We start from the raw sequence: 18373 nt of genomic DNA, 5'->3' as shown, positions 1-18373 counted from the left end.
TCGCTCTTGCTCAGGCTGGTGTCGAACTCCTGAGCTCAAGCAATCCTCCTGCCTTGGCATCCCAGGATTACTGGCATGAGCCACTACACCCAGCCTCAAGCTCTTTTTTGACATTCTGAGAACACGAATATCAGGACATTGTGGAGATCCAAGACCTAATTCATACCGTGTGCCTTGAAGTAATTTTGATGAACTCCATAGTTGAAAGATGGGTAACTCCTTAACTAGACATGTAGAATGTCAGAATTTTAAAGGGCTTTAATGATCTCTGGTCCAGTGATACATTTGAAGCTTAAATTTGCTCCAGTACATCCCTGCCAAGTGAGATTCAACTCTTCAGTGTCCTCCAGACAGCTCTGTTAAAAACTTCTTCTTTATCTTAGACCCCACAGCTTCCACCCTTGGGTCCAGATACTATTAGGAACATAAAAATCAGTTCTGCTAAAACTTATGAGGCTGCAAACTTCTTAAGGGGAAGGACTGTATCCACTACAGCTACCAGTAACTTGCTAAATGATTGATAAATGGAGTTAAAAGAGATGTTCTTTATTTTGGGATATTATCTTATAGAATGGCAAATGATCAGCATATTTAAGTTCCACTGAGAGAACATCATATAAGTAACTGATATTATTGTTTAAATGCTATAGCTGATATATTTTGTTATTCTTTCAATCTTATAATTCAAGCCGTTTTACCTGTTTATCTTATTTATCATAGTACTTTTATTACAAAATAGCGTATTTCATGACTCTACGGGTATTAACTATTAGGCATCACATGTCTGAGACCTGAGACACAGAAGTTGAAACCCCACTGTAGTAGCAGGCATTAGAAGTCCGGGGTTCTAGCCCCAGCACCACCACTACCATCTAAGTGACCCCAGACAGGTCACTCAGGCTCTCCAGTTCGTGATTCCTCTTCCACAAACTGCAAGGGCTGAACCAAATGCTTTCTTTAAGTTCTTTCCACCTTCACAAATTTTTTGTTTTTGACTTGTCGGTCCCATGTGTATAGAGACAATGTCCCATTGTCTCTAGAGTATCATAGAGACAATAAAAGAATATAGACCTCTGATTTCCAGTTCAGTTCTCAGTTTATATCGTCAATAACTATCCACTCATGTACACTATTTAAAACTGGGGTGCTTTTTTCCCTTTCTCTTTTCAGAACACTTTTCTTCAGGAAACAGTGCGTAGAGAGTGTGAAGAACGCTTTGAGCTGACAGAGGCTTTGAGTCAAGCCAGGGAACAGCTCCTGGAGCTCAGGAAGCTCAGTGGAAGTTTACCATTGTCACCATGTTCCCTCAGCAAGGGCAGCCTAACCTCCCCTGCCACAGCAGTCGGGAATCATAGAGTGAGAAGCCTTGCAAGACTGAACTCCGAAAAAGGGATCAAAATTCCCAGCCTGCATGGAGTGTCAAAACCCACCACTGCCCCAGCCTCCGATAAGCCCAAGAGGGTCAGCAGCTCAGGTTTGCCGGTTCTCCCCCAGCCACGTGCTCCCAGGGGTGGAGCATCTTCGGCAAATGAGACCAGACAGAGAGTAACTGCCGTTCTGCAGAGGAGGCTCAGTCAGCAGTGATTGTCCAAAGTCAGGAGCGTGTGCTTTCACAGAGTGCCAGAGACTCACTGGAGCTGAGGGTGACAAGGATCAAATTATTTTCACAGGTCAAGAATGCATGTCTGTGGATATACTTTTAAAAAATGTAACAAGCTAGAAAATTGTGAACCCACAATTGTAACATAATTAAGTTGTTGGTATTTCAGAGGGTCAATTTCTATATTTATGTGTTGTATATGTTCAGACGTACGCTATGAATATGCCCTTTTAGAGATCACCGGTAACATTTTTCACCCATAGCATCTTTTCTAATTTTTTTTGGACCATGAAAAAGCAGATATATTTCCACAAAGAATAGATTGTATTGGTTTTGCTGGTGTTTGTTCATTTGTTTGTTGAGCTGAATAGGTTAAGTAGATATAATATGTATTCCAAATAGAAAAAAAAGTCCTTTAATCCTTAATGAGATAATTTCCAAAATTCTTAGTTTAAATATTCACAGTATTCATCATCCTAATCAAAAGCTTCTTTTCTTCACCTTGCAATCTAGTTGGCTCATCCAATTTCTTTAGGCTCGGTCAGATGATACACAACCTTCAGGAAGACTGTCTTCCCTGAGGGTCTGGGGCCCTCCCAGGAAAAGGGATGGTGACTCCAATTCAAGAAAAAGGTGTTTACTTCTCATATTATAAAGATTACTTTAGTAAACAAAGAACCTGACCATATTGGTAGGTATTTTCTACTTAGAATGCTTTTTGGTACTCAGTTTTAATTTGAACATGTATTCTCAAGCCATTGGGAAGAGATCCAATTCAAGACAGTTTAGCAAAGGCACATAGAGCTAATGTGGATTCAAATTTTATTACCCCTGAAAATGGGTAACTGTTTAACATGTTTTCTATTTTCAGAGTAGGAAAGTAAAACCAGAAACCAGATCAGCTATTTTAAGCTATCTTAAAGTTTCAGGCTCCTCCTGTTTTTTAAAACACAACTTTTTACCTTAGGCTAGTGTGTGTCTATCTTTTTTGCCATCTAATAAAAATGTGTTTTCCTTCAAAAACTGACTTTACTTAAATCCTCCATCTGACTACATCACGGACATCCAGCCTTCCGACTCCCACATTAGAATAATAGTAGATGTAAAATATGGTACATAAAATTCTCTGCTATTTGGCTACTTTATTGATGCGAGAATCTAAAGGTACTTAAGATCCCTCCCATGTATAAAAATGTAAAATTACTAAGCAAAATCAAGTTTATCTCCCATCTTCCAAAGGATTAACCCAATTAACCAGTAGAGTGTTTCAATCTCAAAACAATTCCACATTAGGTCCACTTGTGTTAAGAGTTGGAATGCTTACTTTTGTTTTACAGACATTGTGTCCCTTGTAATGGCATTGGACAAGAGAGCACAACATCAAGGAAGGTGGCACTGGGGTGGATCTTAGAGGTCACCCCAATGATCACTTACCAGATAAAGAATAGGTACCCAAAGAGATTGTGACTTGGCTAAGGTGGTGCAGCTAGTTAGTGACAGAGCTGGAATCAGAACCACTGTCATCTGACCCCAACATTTCCACCTCATCAGAGCTTCCCAAGCCTCCATCATGATTTTTGTCAGTGGCACCTACACTGTACTTAGTTAATATTTTTAGCTAAAGACAATATTAGTTAAAGACAATATTTTTCTTTAAGTGTACCTTTTAAACTGAAATTTATATAAAAAGAAAATAACACAAGGAATAATAACTATAAAGTAATGAACTTGATTTGCTATTTTTTGTAATACACTTCAAAATAAATGTGTATCTATTAAGATAAGAAACGTTAGCTGGTACACCCTCCAAAATCATCTTGTGCAACACCAGCAGGGGACCACTGCACTAGACCTTATGGTCTCTGATCTGTTGTTTTCATGTTTAAATTACAAGTACTCATGGCATACGGAAGATGGCAAAAGCTAGTGAAAGCACAAGAAAACATTTGGGGCAACAGTCTTTTTCATAGGGTTATGCATACTTTGTACAGTCTTGCAATTTCAGCTCTCTCTTCAGGAACCATGGGGATACAATAGGTTTCTTCATTTGCCCTAAATTATGAACATATCTATATTTGTAAAGAAAGTCACATATCAGCTTTTCTAAAGGGCTGTAAAGACTATGAGTGCAAAACCTGGTTTCTCAGTTTGTTACACTCTTGCTTTACAATGAGTAATTCTGTAAATAATAACTCGGAGAATAGAATCATGATCTGCAGTGAGGTTGTGTTATATTCCACAAATATGTCAGAGAAGTAATTTTATAGATAAATAGAAAGACATTATTTATATTTATTTTAATGTAGACTATTTGGTACAGACTAAGCTATATGCTTATGTCTTCTGAGTAAAAACATTTAAAAAAAAGAAAAGCATTAGAGTATGTAACCTAGAGGTTAAGAACACATTAAGACTTTCTTTGATTTTCCTACTGATGAATGAAATCCTGGCATGAAACAGCTATCAGGAATGTTTAAAAGTAGTGTGTATTATGACAAAATAAGGCTCTCCAAAGCATGTGATGTCTATTAAGACTAATGCTTTTAATTTCTCTATAGACACCTGTTTTCTGTGACCTCACTGGAGGGATTTATAGGTGATAAAAGAAAAGAATATTATAGAAAATATTCCTTAGATAACTATAACCCTCTGTTTTTCTTCTTAAACTTGTATGGGTGGACAAAGATGAAAGAATTCTCCAAATTTAGCATAGATTTCTTAAGCAATTTTTAAAAGTTTTATTACATTAAATTACTATATTTATAATTGGTCAGAACTGCTTAAAAGTTATATTTTCTGGCAATAGAATTGACTGGAAGAGACATTAATAGTGAAAATTATGTAAGATTAAGATCTTTTAATGTTCTGTTAGCCTTAAAAAGTTTTTGTAATATTTCAGATTAATTATAGCTAATTTATTTGATTATGGAACAAATTTTCTTAAGCTTTATCTTTTAAAATTCTTATGTCTGTTACAATACTGCAGTGATAAATCAATCTAGTATCCTAAGAGTGTTAACATACTGCAGCTATTAATAAAAATTCCTAACCATCTTGCTGTAGCTCGTGGAGCACAGGAAATCAATTTGGAATGTGCCCAAAGTTCACAAATCCTATAATGATTGTGGGTTATTGAACTTTTTCATTTTGATGTTTTAGGAAAATAATTAATGTACACAGTATCTTGCACAGAACACCTTTAATGGTCCTCAAACCATGATAGACAATTATGGTATCATTCCTAAGGTGGTGTCTATGATATTTTAAGGAAGAAAGTTTACTTTTCTTCTTGAAAATGTTAACCCTGTGTAGTAGCCAGTTGTGAAGCCAATGTTAAGTTGCACTTTTAGAATACTAAATATAAATTATGTAATCTTTGTATATTGTGAATTTCACAGATAAGATTTTCCTAACAATACAGTAGTTGAATCTGGAATACACTTTCCTATGACAAATTTACATAATCTGGTAAATCACAAGATTTCTCTCTTCTCCAACATTTATACAGCATAGTACTTTATATCCATTAAGTGAGTAAAAAAATTACTAGGCATCCTTTACCCTCCAAGAAAATATGTAAGAGAATACTGAGTTGCAGAGATTAAGTAATTTGCGAAAAATAAATAATAGATAGGACTAATAAATAATTTTTAACTTCTGCAGTTTCTGACCATCTTGATCCATAGATTAATACTGAAGCTATATTATTCATTCATTCATTTCTTCAACAGACAGGGAGAACTGAAAAAGCATTCTGAGAGCTATAAAGATAACTAAGACATACTACAGATTCCCAGGAATTGTATAGCAGGGAGCAGGGGGAAAGCATATACAGAAATTATAACATAGGGCAGCACGTTGAGTAAGAAGAGCATCAAGAGCAAAGTGTTATGTCAGTTCAACTTCTTTCTAGAAGAATCAAAGAATACTTTAAACAAGAATTGGCATTTACAGTGGGTCTTGAAGAATGAGTAGGATTTTATGGAAGAAGGTATACAGGCAGAGGAAATGTGTGAACAGAGTCACAGACATGTGAAGTGTGGAAAACATTTGGTGAAGGGAAGTAGTGGAAACCTGAAAAAGGCAGGTCGACCCCATTACATGAAGATATTGAAAAAGGGCCCAATGCAGGCTTTTGACTGGAAGTGGCACAAACTTTGTTGAAATTTGGAAACATTGCTCTGGCAGGGCTGTATTGGAGTAATTATGGAATAGAAAGGCTTGAGATGGAACACCAGTTGGTGGACTAGTACAGCAGTCCAGACAAGAGTTAGTGAAATTCTGAATAAAGATGTCGATACTGGGAATAAACAGAAGGAATCTGATACAAATTCTGTTCAGAAAAGGGAAAGATTTGTTCCCTGTTAAATGCAATTTAAAACTATTACCAGCCATTGCTACCTTAGCAGGAGTGCATTTTATGAGATTGGTTCCAATTAAAGGATCATCTCCTATTTAAGGATATTACAGCTTCTCTGAAAATGTGAAATAATAGGAGCTACATTTCCATTTAGACAACAATTAACCCCACAGACTCAGTATTCATAAGAAATCTCCTTAAAGAAAAATACAAATCTGAATAGTGTTCTAAGAATTATGGAGGAAGAGTATAGAAATTGACATTAAAAAGAAATAACTATCATCTTGGCTCAAAGAGTGCAAAGTACAACTAAACAGGGAGCTTTGGGTACAATAAAACTTCCTTCTGATTCTCACTAACCATTTATGAGAGAAAATATAGAGGACAATAGCTAGAATAAAAGTGTTATCTAAAAAATCTATACATTTTATAGTTCTGAAGGGGCCTGCTGTATCACCTGGCCCAAACCTGTAATTTTATAGGAGACAATAGGTTCTTTAGACTCTAAATAACTTTCCATTCACATAGCTGCTTAATAGCAGACTTGATGCGAGAGAGCCTGGGCCTCCAACTTGTGGCCTGCCCTTCTAGACAGGAAGAAATATCAGTGCTATTGCTTTTTGGTACTCAAAGTGGTCCAGCAGGATCAGTATCTCCTGGGAGCTTGTTAGAAAGGCAGAATATCAGGCCTCGTACCTGAACCTTCTGACTGGAATCTGGTTTTGATGAGATCCCAGGTGATCCACATAGTTGCTGAAATATGACAAACACTGTGTATGGTGTTGCCGTTGGTCCTGGCATGTTCCACATTGAAGAGCTTTGCATTAGCGGTGCACTGATCCCTGCCCCCATAGGTTGACCCATTTAACACCATGGCTCCCAGGGTACTCAAATTCTACTTATTCACCCATTGATCAGGAATCTAGAATTCTCCAAAAACCAGTGAATTAAAGGAAATCAATAGTAATTCATAAAAACCTTAAATATCTTATACCAGCACCCAGGGCTCTGAGCTAGTATATTTTTTTAAAAAATCTAATAGAAGCACTTTGGTTTTGATTATTGGCAACTCACTGAATAATACTAAATTTAAATCTCACAACAGCATACATTTGGATATCTGATTTCCAGAAGAAAATTTGGCAGCGCTGGTTGGTTTTTGAGACTTGTGAATCATAGAATGCTTAGATAATTTATTAGAATTATGAAGGAAATATTATAGTACCATTATTCCCCCTCAAAGTAGTTCTAAATCACCTAACACTGTAACTTGCAGTGTTGCACCTAAATCAATTTATTTTAAAGGTGGAACTAACAGTGACTGAATAGGAATAGATTCAGATTCTCAATTTCAAAATCTGTATTTAACACAGTGAGGCATCATGCTCACTTGTCTTTGAGCATTATGTCAGCCCATCTCAGGATACCACAGGGTGGCCACCTTCTTTAAATTCTTTGAATTCAGAAAATAATTAAAGGGATTGATTACATTTGCCATTAAAAAGTTTTTTAATGTCTTTTATTAACATATTCAGTGCTGATATTTAGCTTGTATGGTTATCTGTTGTTATTATCATTAATAATTCCTATAGTTAAATAATAATTCAAACTCAAGAATTAGATACATAATTTAGAATATTGAAGCATTTTTAAATAGAGGCTTTCATAGGACATTTGTGTAAAAAGACTTAACACTGAAAATATATTTGCTGGAAAATATGAACATCTGGCTTTGCACTGTGCACCGTTGCCAGATAGAGCTACCTTTCTCCCAAGGGAGCTTGATACGGTCTAACACATTAATCTAAAGAGATATCTTCTGTCTTCTGTCTCCTTAAAGTGAATGAGTTTTACAGTTGTAATTTTCTATCCAGAACCTTAAATTTCTAGGGAATTAAGGTTTCTGCCAAGATTCAAGTGACTACTTTTTTCTTTACTGATTTAAAGCAGGATTTCTTAAAACCCTGAGCAGCCAGGTTTCCAGTCACTATTAGCAGACTTTTAAAAATGATATAGTTGAGGTTTAAGCTGGGATCTCATAGTATCTCAAAACTGGAATTTTTTGTTTTTCCAAGTGGTACACAATGCTCACTATAGAAACTGAGAAATATATTTTTGGTGACTTTAGGGAGAAAAGAATCTACCTCATTTAATAGCAGTGATTGACCCAACCACGCAAGGACTGACTCCACACATGTTCCATGCTCCAGAATTGTAAGGCAGTGTTCTTCTCATGTAGCCCCCAGATTTTTAAACTATGTATCTTTTGCACATTTTTAGGTTGATATCTAAAATATTGCATCCTCAGTTTAAATAGATGTGAAGGGTATTGTAAATATAACCAATATGTTATAAATACTGGCATTTACAAAATAAATATGTTACTTTAAGATTTGTAAAACTTTTATTGATCTATTATATTAAATTACTGTGAAAACGTGCATAACTTTATAAAATTCTTTGGATTGAGTTACTATTACAGTTATTGCTATACGATTTAAAACAACATAAATATATTACAAAGTTTGATTAAATAATTATTAAACATAAAAGTTAAATCTTGTTGACAATGCATTTCTTGATGAGATAAATCAATATCTAACTTTTTCTTTACATTTAATGAAAAAGAAACAGATGCAGTCAAAAATAATTGGTCTTTACATAGAATCTTATTTACTTTTTATTAATAGAAAAAACATTTAAAAATGAGGATTTTATTGTATTGTAATAAACATTTCAAATTGTATCTGATACAATTATTTTAACTACTTTGTTTGAATAATAAACACCAAGGGGAAAGATCTGATATTTATCTAGTATATCTCTAATACACTAGATAAAAATTTATTGATTAAAAATTTTATCTATAAATTTTGAGAGTTTAAGAAAACATTCTAATTACATTTAAAAGAATTAGTGACACTAACCTATACCGCTTTGGCTATTTAAAGATTCTTTTCTTTTCAGCTAATCATGTGTCCTAGGGTTAAATATCAAGAAGAGCTGAAAAAAGCTGTTTATATTTGACTGCATTGTGGGAGGAGGCATTTTCAATAGTAAACATTTCTTACTTGTGTTATTTTGGCCTTGCTTTCATGAAACTGTCCCTCAAATGCATACTTTGACAAAGCTAGGACATAGAAGAGAAGAATCATTAGTTCAAAATTGTCTTACTGCACTCTACCTTGTATCTGAACTCAAAATCCCAATGTAGACTAATATGTCACATTTCTAGCACTACATTTTAACAGAAATATTTGTCAGGAAAATACCAGAAGCCCAATGAACTTACAATCATCAATCCTTCAAGTACCCTTGGGGTACACATACTCCCTGATAAAGACCACCATTCAAAGTTATCGTGTCAGGTCAAGCAGAATCTTGTTTGTATCAGAGAATTAGACCTGGGCTAAATCAAGGAGAGTACCTCAGGCCCCAGGGGTTGGGCCCCCAGATCTAAGAGAGAGGGTGTACCCCCTTCTCTCAGCCTGCCTGCGCCCAGGAGTGCAGGGTATCTGCGAGAGGACCCTGAGAGCCACTGCTTGCCTCATCTGGCCTTGAGCACCAGATCACAGAAGAGGAAAATCTCTGAGTGCAGCATTGGTGGTGTCCCTGTGGTTCTCTGTGACCATGTCCTTGTGAAACTCCTTGTAATACTCTTAACCAGAAGGACGCTACAACTGACCGATCCCATCCACATTATGGAGTCTAAGGTGGGCCTGCAATCACCAGAAAGAAAGTTCCCCTTCAAGTCCCAGCAGTAAGAGAAGTAGTGAAGAGGATTGTGAGCCATAAAGATTAAGTTTGGGGTCAGGGAGAGCTTAAGTTCTTTTGTAACTAACGTGGTTGGAACTCTGAGCCAATAATTGTTAATATCATCAAATTCTGAATATCTACACAACTCATTGACTTGGGGGGAAAGAGATAACACTTATTTTTACTATTCATGCCCTGGACATAGTACATTGGTAGAAACAAATGGTCCTATTTGATGAAAAGAGATCCTTTTTCCATCTTTTGGTGTTGTTATTGATGATTCAGATATAGTTATACAACTAATATTAGAGTTTGTTTTGATTATGTATTATGGCCTTTGAAAATGCCTTCATCTGTAATTTGTAATTTGATGCTTATATGGTCATGATGTGTTTCAGTAGCATATATGTGTAGAGTCTATGATGTTGCTCTTAATTTAGTTACTGATGTCCTAAAAATTTCTTATGCTAACTTCATAGGCACACTCTTAATTGCTCATGGTCTTCAGATACCCATGGCTTCTGCAATTATCCCCGCCCCTCCTGGGAGTTACTGTAGCTGTGGGAAGGGTACAGGGAAGGGTCCAGCTGGGTCTGAGGGCGCATGCCCTGATCCTGACTGCATTTCAACCACAAAATCTTTATGAACTGTTTCATTATGTTGTTATTTATGCCTCTTCTGAACTCAGGATAAAAGCAGCTAAATTTTTCATGAAGAGAACTTTTTATTCATATACTATTGAAATTCAGCCATTAAAGGTTTATCATAAAACTTTTTCCAAATTCAGCATGCAGATCTTCCCATAAAGGTTCTGAATTTTCCTAAAAACATGGTAAGGATATTGTCTCAGCAATTTTCCTTGGCCATCTTTGGATTCTATCTTAGCCCTCCTGCGGACACAATTAAGCCTCAAGTCCTCTAACTTATCTTAATATGTGTAAAAACGGGGCAGTTACACTCCCTTGGTCAACTCACGTTAGGATTAGGGTCTCACTGTCGGTCACTGAGGGATTTTCCTTCATTACCAAAAAGGCAGGAATGAGAAAGTCCTCCGCCTCACCTGGTGAAGGGCTGTGTCCTCCCAGGCTTCAGGCTTCCTCCTCGCTTTGTGCTCCCGGTTTAAAAGTAGTAACCACAGTGCCCGTGTAAGATGGTGTGGCATCTGGCTGACAGGCCTTGGGGCAGCCCCCTCCAATCTCCCATTAAAATCCCTGGATGAGAAAGAAGAGGGTCAAAGACTCGGCACAAAGGCAACACAGTAACAAGAAGAACCTGAACCCCCGCAGTTGTGCCACGTGGGTGCCGCCCCTCAAGGCCACTTTGCTGGAACATTGGGAGATGGCAAATTCTAAAAAAGACTGAAGAGGAAACTTGTGTGAGTGGCGGTGAAGAGGGAGAGATGGGCGGTGGTGTGTTATTTCCTGGGAAGTGGACTTCTCTCCGGGAGTGCAGCGCCGGTCCGGGCCATCAGCAGGCCGGCGGCGTGGGTGGAGAAGCGCGTTGTGTCACGGTCCCGGTGCGCTGCAGTAGCAGGCACAGCAGCAGCAGCGGCAGCAATACAGTGATTGCAGTAACAGAACGGCAGCTGATATTTATTATTTATGATGGACAGTGCATGGTGCTGGGGCTTTAAACACATTTCATTTAACCCTCACAAGAACCCTGTGAGATTGGTATGTTTATTAGCTCCCTTGTACTGATGAGAAAAATTGAGCTATTGAGAGGTTAGTAACTCACCCCAAGTCCCACAGCTAAGAAGGGGCAAAGCCTGGATTAGGCGAATGGGCACTGAAAACTGGGAATCGGACCAGGGCACATCCCCTTGCGCTCCCGTTGTGCCTCTGAGAAGGAATATGACACTCAACCCAGGGCAAACTTGAAGACATCTCTGTGCCCTGTCTATTGACATAAAGATCCAGCCTCATTTGAGGATGAGCATTCAAGAAAAAAAAAAAGCGGGGGGGGGGGGGGGACAGTTTAGAAGCTATGGGAAGACATTACAGAACAAAAGAAAGAAAGTAGTATGTAGGGGAAAGAAAGCAGACCTGTGGAAAAGATCTGCAGAATCGTGTAAGGGCCCTTTAGGAGGCTATTTAGCAACCTGTAGAAGCAGAATATTATAGGCCTCATTCTTTTTTTTTAAATATCATTTTCTATATTAAGTGTTTAGGTCCTGTACTTTCTGATTTATTTCTTTAAAATGGTGTCCTAGCTCTAGCCAAAAAAAAAAAACAAAAAAAAACAAAAAAAAACAAAAAAAAAAAAAACAAAACCCAAGTCCTTCTAAATACAAAGGATAAAAAGTATTAATACAGGTGTGAAAGGAGAGAGAGAACTAACAAACAATATAGCTGTTCACAAGAAAAAACTCTCCAGATAAAGTCAAAGGCCAAATTTACAAGAATAAAAAAATATTCTTAATCTAGTAACCATAAGAGTGGGCTCTTGAAAATTATCTATTAATGTCCATTTTTGAGACATAGATCTTCAAAGTTGAAAGCTTCTTTTGTGGAATAAAGCCTTTTATTCTCAAAGTTCAGTTATGCTAATTGTTCATTGTTAGTAGCAGTATGAAATCAACACCCATGATTTTAGATTGTGCATAAACTCCCACTGTTTTGTTATGGTGCAGAGTATCTTAAAACTCTGTCTTTGTTCTTGGTCCTATGATTTATTTTTACCTTCTTGTTACGTGCTATTTCTCTAGCTTCCCCCTGCCCTTGCCGTCTAAATAGATTTTCTTTTTTGTTTTCTCCATTTGCTTATTCCTCCCCTAGACAGTTTTTTTTTTTTTTTTTTTTTTTTTTTGAGACAGAGTCTCACTCTGTTGCCCAGGCTATAGTGCCATGGCATCAGCCTAGCTCACAGCCTAGCTCACAGTAACCTCAAACTCCTGGGCTCAAGCAATCCTCCTGCCTCAGCCTCCTGAGTAGCTGGGACTACAGGCATGCGCCACCATGCCAGGCTCATTTTTTCTATGTGTATTTTTAGTTGTCCATATAATTTCTTTCTACTTTTAGTAGAGACGGGGTCTCACTCTTGCTCAGGCTCAAACTCCTGAGCTCAAACGATCTGCCCGCCTCGGCCTCCCAGAGTGCCAAGATTACAGGCATGAGCCACCGCGCCCAGCCTTCCCCTAGACATTTTAACATGCTTACTTAAGGTTAATTTCTTGATGCTCCACTCAAACAATGCAGGAATTTTATAATGCTTTACAATTTTTCATCCCTTTCCATTTTATATTTTGACCAGTATTTGAAGTCTATCTTGTTTTTTTAACCTCACAAATTAGACATTTTATTGCTATTTAACCTCACAAATTAGACACGTTATTACATGTAGTCAATGTTTATTTAGATTTACCCAACATATTTTTCCATTTCTTCACCATTTTTTCTTGCATCTCAGACCTTCCTATGTCTGTCCTAATATTCTTTCTGCCTAAAGCAATTTTTGCTTTCTAAAAGTCTTATTCAATTTTTCTTCAATCTGCTTGATTTTAAAAAACTTTTATTCTTTGCTTATAAACTTTTCATTTCCTTAAATATATCAAACTTGCTTAGTTTATTTTCTGTTTCTGACAGTCTTTATAGGTCTGATTTTTCTGCCTATTGTTTCTGCTGGTTCTCACTAATGGTGCTTTATTTCTTGTATATGTGTGGAAGGGTAGGTATGTATGTGTGTGTTTTAATGTGACCATATGTTACTTATAGGAATTCTTTGATACCTAGATTGAGATTGCATTTTTCCAGAGAAGATTTGTATTTGCCCCTCTCACTTGATTATACAAATATTCTGGGAGCACTTTAATTAAAATTCCCCTTTTTTGATTTTTCAGATACATGTGATATAAACTCATACAAAAGGCTAAGTAGTTGTAGTTACAAATTCTGAAATAAGATTTCATACTACAGTCACCCTCCATATCTGCAGGCTCCACATCCACAGATTCAACCAACTGACAATGGAAAATACCTAAGGAAAAAAAAAAAACACAAGGAAAAATAACAATAAAAATAAAAAATAACAAATTTCACAAATGCAGTATAACAACTATTTACATAGCATTTATATTGTATTGAGGTATTATAAATTAATCTAGAGATGATTTAAAGTATATGGGAGGATGTGTGTATGTTATATGCAAATACTATGCCATTTCATGTAAGGGATCTGTGTGTCCTAAATTTTGACATCACTGGAGGTCCTGGAACCAGTCGCCTGAGGATTCCAAGAGATGACTTTATAAATCTCAATGAGATTTCGCTTGCTATCTCCTTTGGCCAGGGCTATGCACTGCCTCTCTACTCTGTCTGCTCTTCCCCATACCTGCACATGTTGCCTGTAAGTTGGGCTGGGTGTGAGTGGCAGTGGAACTCTTCCTGCTCTATCTCAGTTTGTGATACGATATTTCTAATTCAAACTAAATTGCAGCCGGGTGTGGTGGCTCATGCCTGTAATCCTAGCACTCTGGGAGGCTGAGGCGGGAGGATTGCTCAAGGTCAGGAGTTCAAGACCAGCCTGAGCAAGAGCAAGACCCCGTCTGTACTAAAAAATAGAAAGAAATTAACCGGCCAACTAAAAATATATAGAAAAAGTTAGCCAGGCATGGTGACACGTGACTGTAGTCCCAGCTACTCAGGAGGCTGAGGCAGGAGGATCATTTGAGCCCAGGAGTTTGAGGTTGCTGTGAGCTAGGCTGACACCTCGGCACTCTAGCCCGGGCACCAGAGTGAGACTCTGTCTCAAAAGAAAAAAAAAAAAAAAAACTAAACTAAACTAAATTGCAAAGTAGTCTTGTACAGAAATACTTTTTGAAGTTGCTGAGAAAGTATGGCAGAGTAGAGAGAATTGATGTTTCAATACTGTCTTTTGTTTGGTATTGGGATCAAACATTATGTTTGTCATCTACAACAATAGTATTTTGACCTTTATCTTTCTGTACAGCATTCAGGCAAGAAATTGATGATGTAAAGATTTTTTTATTACACCTTCCCCTTCCTGAGCTGGATAGTTATTATATCATGAAATCAGTTTTACTTGTAATTACTCTCTAATTTTTACATGAATAATATATTCAAACACATTGAATCATCTTCCACAGTTGGCATCGACCAAATTCCATACCTAATGCCTAAGTGACTACCTGGAGTGTGTTTTAAGAAAGCAACTCTGAAGTGCCTGCATCTTTCACTTGCTTTGTCATGCCTAGGAGAAACAGACTCATCTTTATTAATCTATGAACAATTTAAAAAGAACAAAAATCTGAGTTTATCAAGTTCATGTTACTATCTTTACATATTGACATTTGGAAATGTCTCTAGTCATTGTTTTTCATTATTGCTATGGCTTTTAAAGCCTCCAATACAGTCATTTTGGCAAATGAGTGAACACCAGCAACTGCGTGAAAATAATGAGCCTCCCTTTGTAATGCGACATGGGGAAAATATTCTTTAATTTTCCAGCAGGTGCCGGGCTATGAGTCTGACTCATAAAGATAGTAATTATACCTCTTTTCTAAAGTGAAGCAGCAGAGAAAGAACATACCAAAATTAATGGGAAAGCAAGATTTGGCTCATTCTATCTGGAGAATCCGTGATCCTGAGAGGTTTTTCTAAACGAATCACTGTTTTATGAAGGATAGCACAGGAGTGGGTATTTGTCTTTGTGTCAAAAACATGGATCCCTAGTAAACTGAATCTCTTCCTACTTTTTTTTAGCCAATTGAAAAAGATAAAAATCTTGAGAGCTTTATAGTGTTGAGCACAGATAAAGCCTTCTTACAGTTAGGAACAAAATTTTTACCAGTTTCAACTGGCAGAGAAAATGTATTTCAGAAATTATTTTCACATAAATAATTTTAATATTAGAACACTGCATACAAACAGGGCAGTGATTGTGTAAACTTACTACTGCATTATGTGAAAATGAGAGCTGATTCATTCATGTAGAGCGTGCATTCGTGACACCATACATCAGAACGAGAAATATTTTCTCATTCCTTAAGTGGTGAAATTAAGGTGGGAGGAGAGGCAGAGGGAGGGCTGGTTCTACAGTGAGGTAGTGTGACAAAGAGCAGCTGAAAACAAGGGGCAAAAATTGCAAGATAGGTGCGTTTTAATTTTAATTGCAAATGGAATATATGTGACCTTGAATATTCGATCCATGCCTTTTCAGCAAAAGGCACGGAGCTCACAGATATGGGCCTAAAATAGCCCTAAATCCATAGATGATTGTCTTCTCTCTCTCGCTCTCTCTCTGTCTCTCTCACTTTTCCTATTTTTGGGACATGATATATTAAATAAAACAATAAAAACACACTGATTATAAAAAGAAATTGAAAAGCAGTCTCCAGTCACCCTTGCTCCTGGCATTCCTGCATGTCCTTAAACCATCCTCTGCTTGTAGCAACTTCGTTTCCAAAGCCCTTATTGATGTTCTTTATTCAGCTTCAGTAAAGGATGGCGTTGTGGTTGAAGAATGCTCTCTTGTACACAGTGACATGTTGTGCATCACTTTGCAATCAGCACTGTTTTGTGAGCTGACAAAGATACTGGAGAAGATTTGTTTGAGGCTTCCCTGGGCACCAAACAGTCAAACAAACAAAACCTACATGCAATCAGATCTTGTCATTGGCTGTATAGAAGGGCAAGTTGTCACAGACTTCTATCACCTAAGCAGGTCATTATTTAAAGGGATATGAGAGCAAGAACAGCATAAGCTCTCAATCGTAAGAGAAGACAATCTTCTATGGATTTAGGGCTTATGACCAGGACAGTGTTTATGGATAGAATTTGAATCACTGTGTTCATTGTTTCTTTTCACTGCCATCTACAAGGACAGGGAGTGCAAACAATAGCTTAGAATCCACCATGTCCCTTGATGTTATGGACTGAATTATATTCCCTCAAAATTCATATTTTGAAGCCCTAATATTTAGAGGTAAGGTTTTCTAAAGAGGTGATTAAAGGTCATAAGGGTAGGACCCCAGTCCGATAGGACTAATGTCCTCATAAGAAGAGGAAGGGACACCAGACATGTGCACACACAGAGAAAAGGCCACGTGAAGGCACAATGAGGAGGTGGCCAAGGAGAAACCAAATCTCCAACACCTTGATGTTGGACTTCAAGCCTCCAGAGCTATTAGAAAGTAAATTTCTATTGTTTAATCCACCCCGTCTGTGGTATTTTGTTATGGCAGCCCTAGCAAACCGAGACCCTTGGGAGGGCTTGTAGGTAACATGCCATCCCATTGCAGCTGAGTCATGGAGACAGCCAGAATTCCACAATAGCCTGACACACACACCAAATTTGGCTTCTCTGTCAATGTCCGTCTCTCTTGTGCATTACACCAATAGCAAAGGAACAAGAAGGACAATCAATTAGATTCAGTGTGCTCTGAGAGCACAAAATGACAAATGATAAGGAACTTGTCATTTCATGGAGAAAGCTGAGATGAGCCAGGACCCTGATATAGGTATAAAGAGGGACTTTTGGTGACAAGAGTGACTAATTTGAATTACGACCTTGGGATTATGGGAAGGGCAGGGAGAATGAGTGAAGGTTTCACAAAGAAGGAGAAGTTTGAGTAGGACTGTTTTGGATCTGTTACTGTCTAGAAAACCACCCACCCCAAACTTAGTGGCATAAAGCAATCACCATTTTATAATGCTCAAGGAGTCTGTGGGTTGGGACTTTGGATAGGACACAGTGTGGACAGCTGCCTCTGCTCCATGCTGTCTGAGACCCCAGGTGGGAGTGACTCAAATGACGAGGGCTGGAAGCATCCTATCCAGGACGACTTCTTCACCCCTGTGCTGGTGCCTGGGCTGAAAGACAGGCTCAGCTGGGATATTGACCGTGCCTCCACATGGCCTCTCCAACACAGCAGCCTCTGGTGGTCGGCCTCCTACATGGTACTTCCGAGTTCCAAGATCAAGTGTTCCTAGCAAATGAGGCAGAAACCCCATAGCCTTTTATGACCTACCCTTGGAAGTTGCAGAGCATCATTTCTAAGTGAAGCAGCTGAGAAAGAACATTAAAGGAGGAGACACAGACCTCACCTCTCTAGGAAAGGAGTTATCAAATATCTGTTGCCATGTTTTAAAACTGCCACAAGCACCTCGAAGCATGAATGGGATTTCAATAAGCATGCACTGAAACTTCATTGCCTAAGATATTTTTTGATTTTACATAAAATGTGCATTCATCATTTAAAAGAAAATACAACTATAGAAAAATATAAGGAAGCTTATTCATTATCTCAAGGCAAGCTGTGTGCCTGGACCTGAGCTATGAATTCGAGCTGGAACCTTAAGCACTATATAGTTCCTGCTCTCGAACTGTCTACAGCCTGCTATCCCACCCATGATCATGCCACCAAGCGTTGACCACTGCTAACGTGTTGGTGCAGTCCTTCCCAATTTGAAAAAAAAAAATAAACTGAGATTACCTTGTACATACAGTTTGTGTCCTGGTTTGTTTTTTCCCTCCTGGTACACAAGCTATTGTAAGAATTTTCCCCACAGCATTAAATATTCTACAAAGCCATGATTTTGAATTGATGTGTCACATATCATCATATGAATATATCATTGTTTATTTAAGCATTTCCCTGCTGCTAGGAAATATTTTTTGAGTTTTCACTACTACAAAAT

General features: G+C 37.7%; 1 protein-coding gene across 1 annotated transcript in view; it reads left to right on the top strand.

Moving 5' to 3' along the window:
• LEKR1 (leucine, glutamate and lysine rich 1) overlaps positions 1-1935 on the top strand; it is a 175705-nt gene extending 173770 nt beyond the window's left edge. Inside the window, exon 12 of the mRNA XM_069473050.1 lies at positions 1171-1935. Coding sequence (XP_069329151.1) covers positions 1171-1584 — 414 coding nt within the window. The 3' untranslated portion in view covers positions 1585-1935. The remainder of the gene's footprint in view (positions 1-1170) is intronic.
• The last annotated feature ends 16438 nt before the right edge of the window (positions 1936-18373 follow it).

This window comes from Eulemur rufifrons, chromosome 7, assembly GCF_041146395.1.
Source record: "Eulemur rufifrons isolate Redbay chromosome 7, OSU_ERuf_1, whole genome shotgun sequence".
Taxonomy (NCBI): Eukaryota; Metazoa; Chordata; class Mammalia; order Primates; family Lemuridae; genus Eulemur; species Eulemur rufifrons.
Note: the sequence above shows the minus strand (reverse complement) of the source record. Positions and strands in the feature narration are given on the sequence as shown.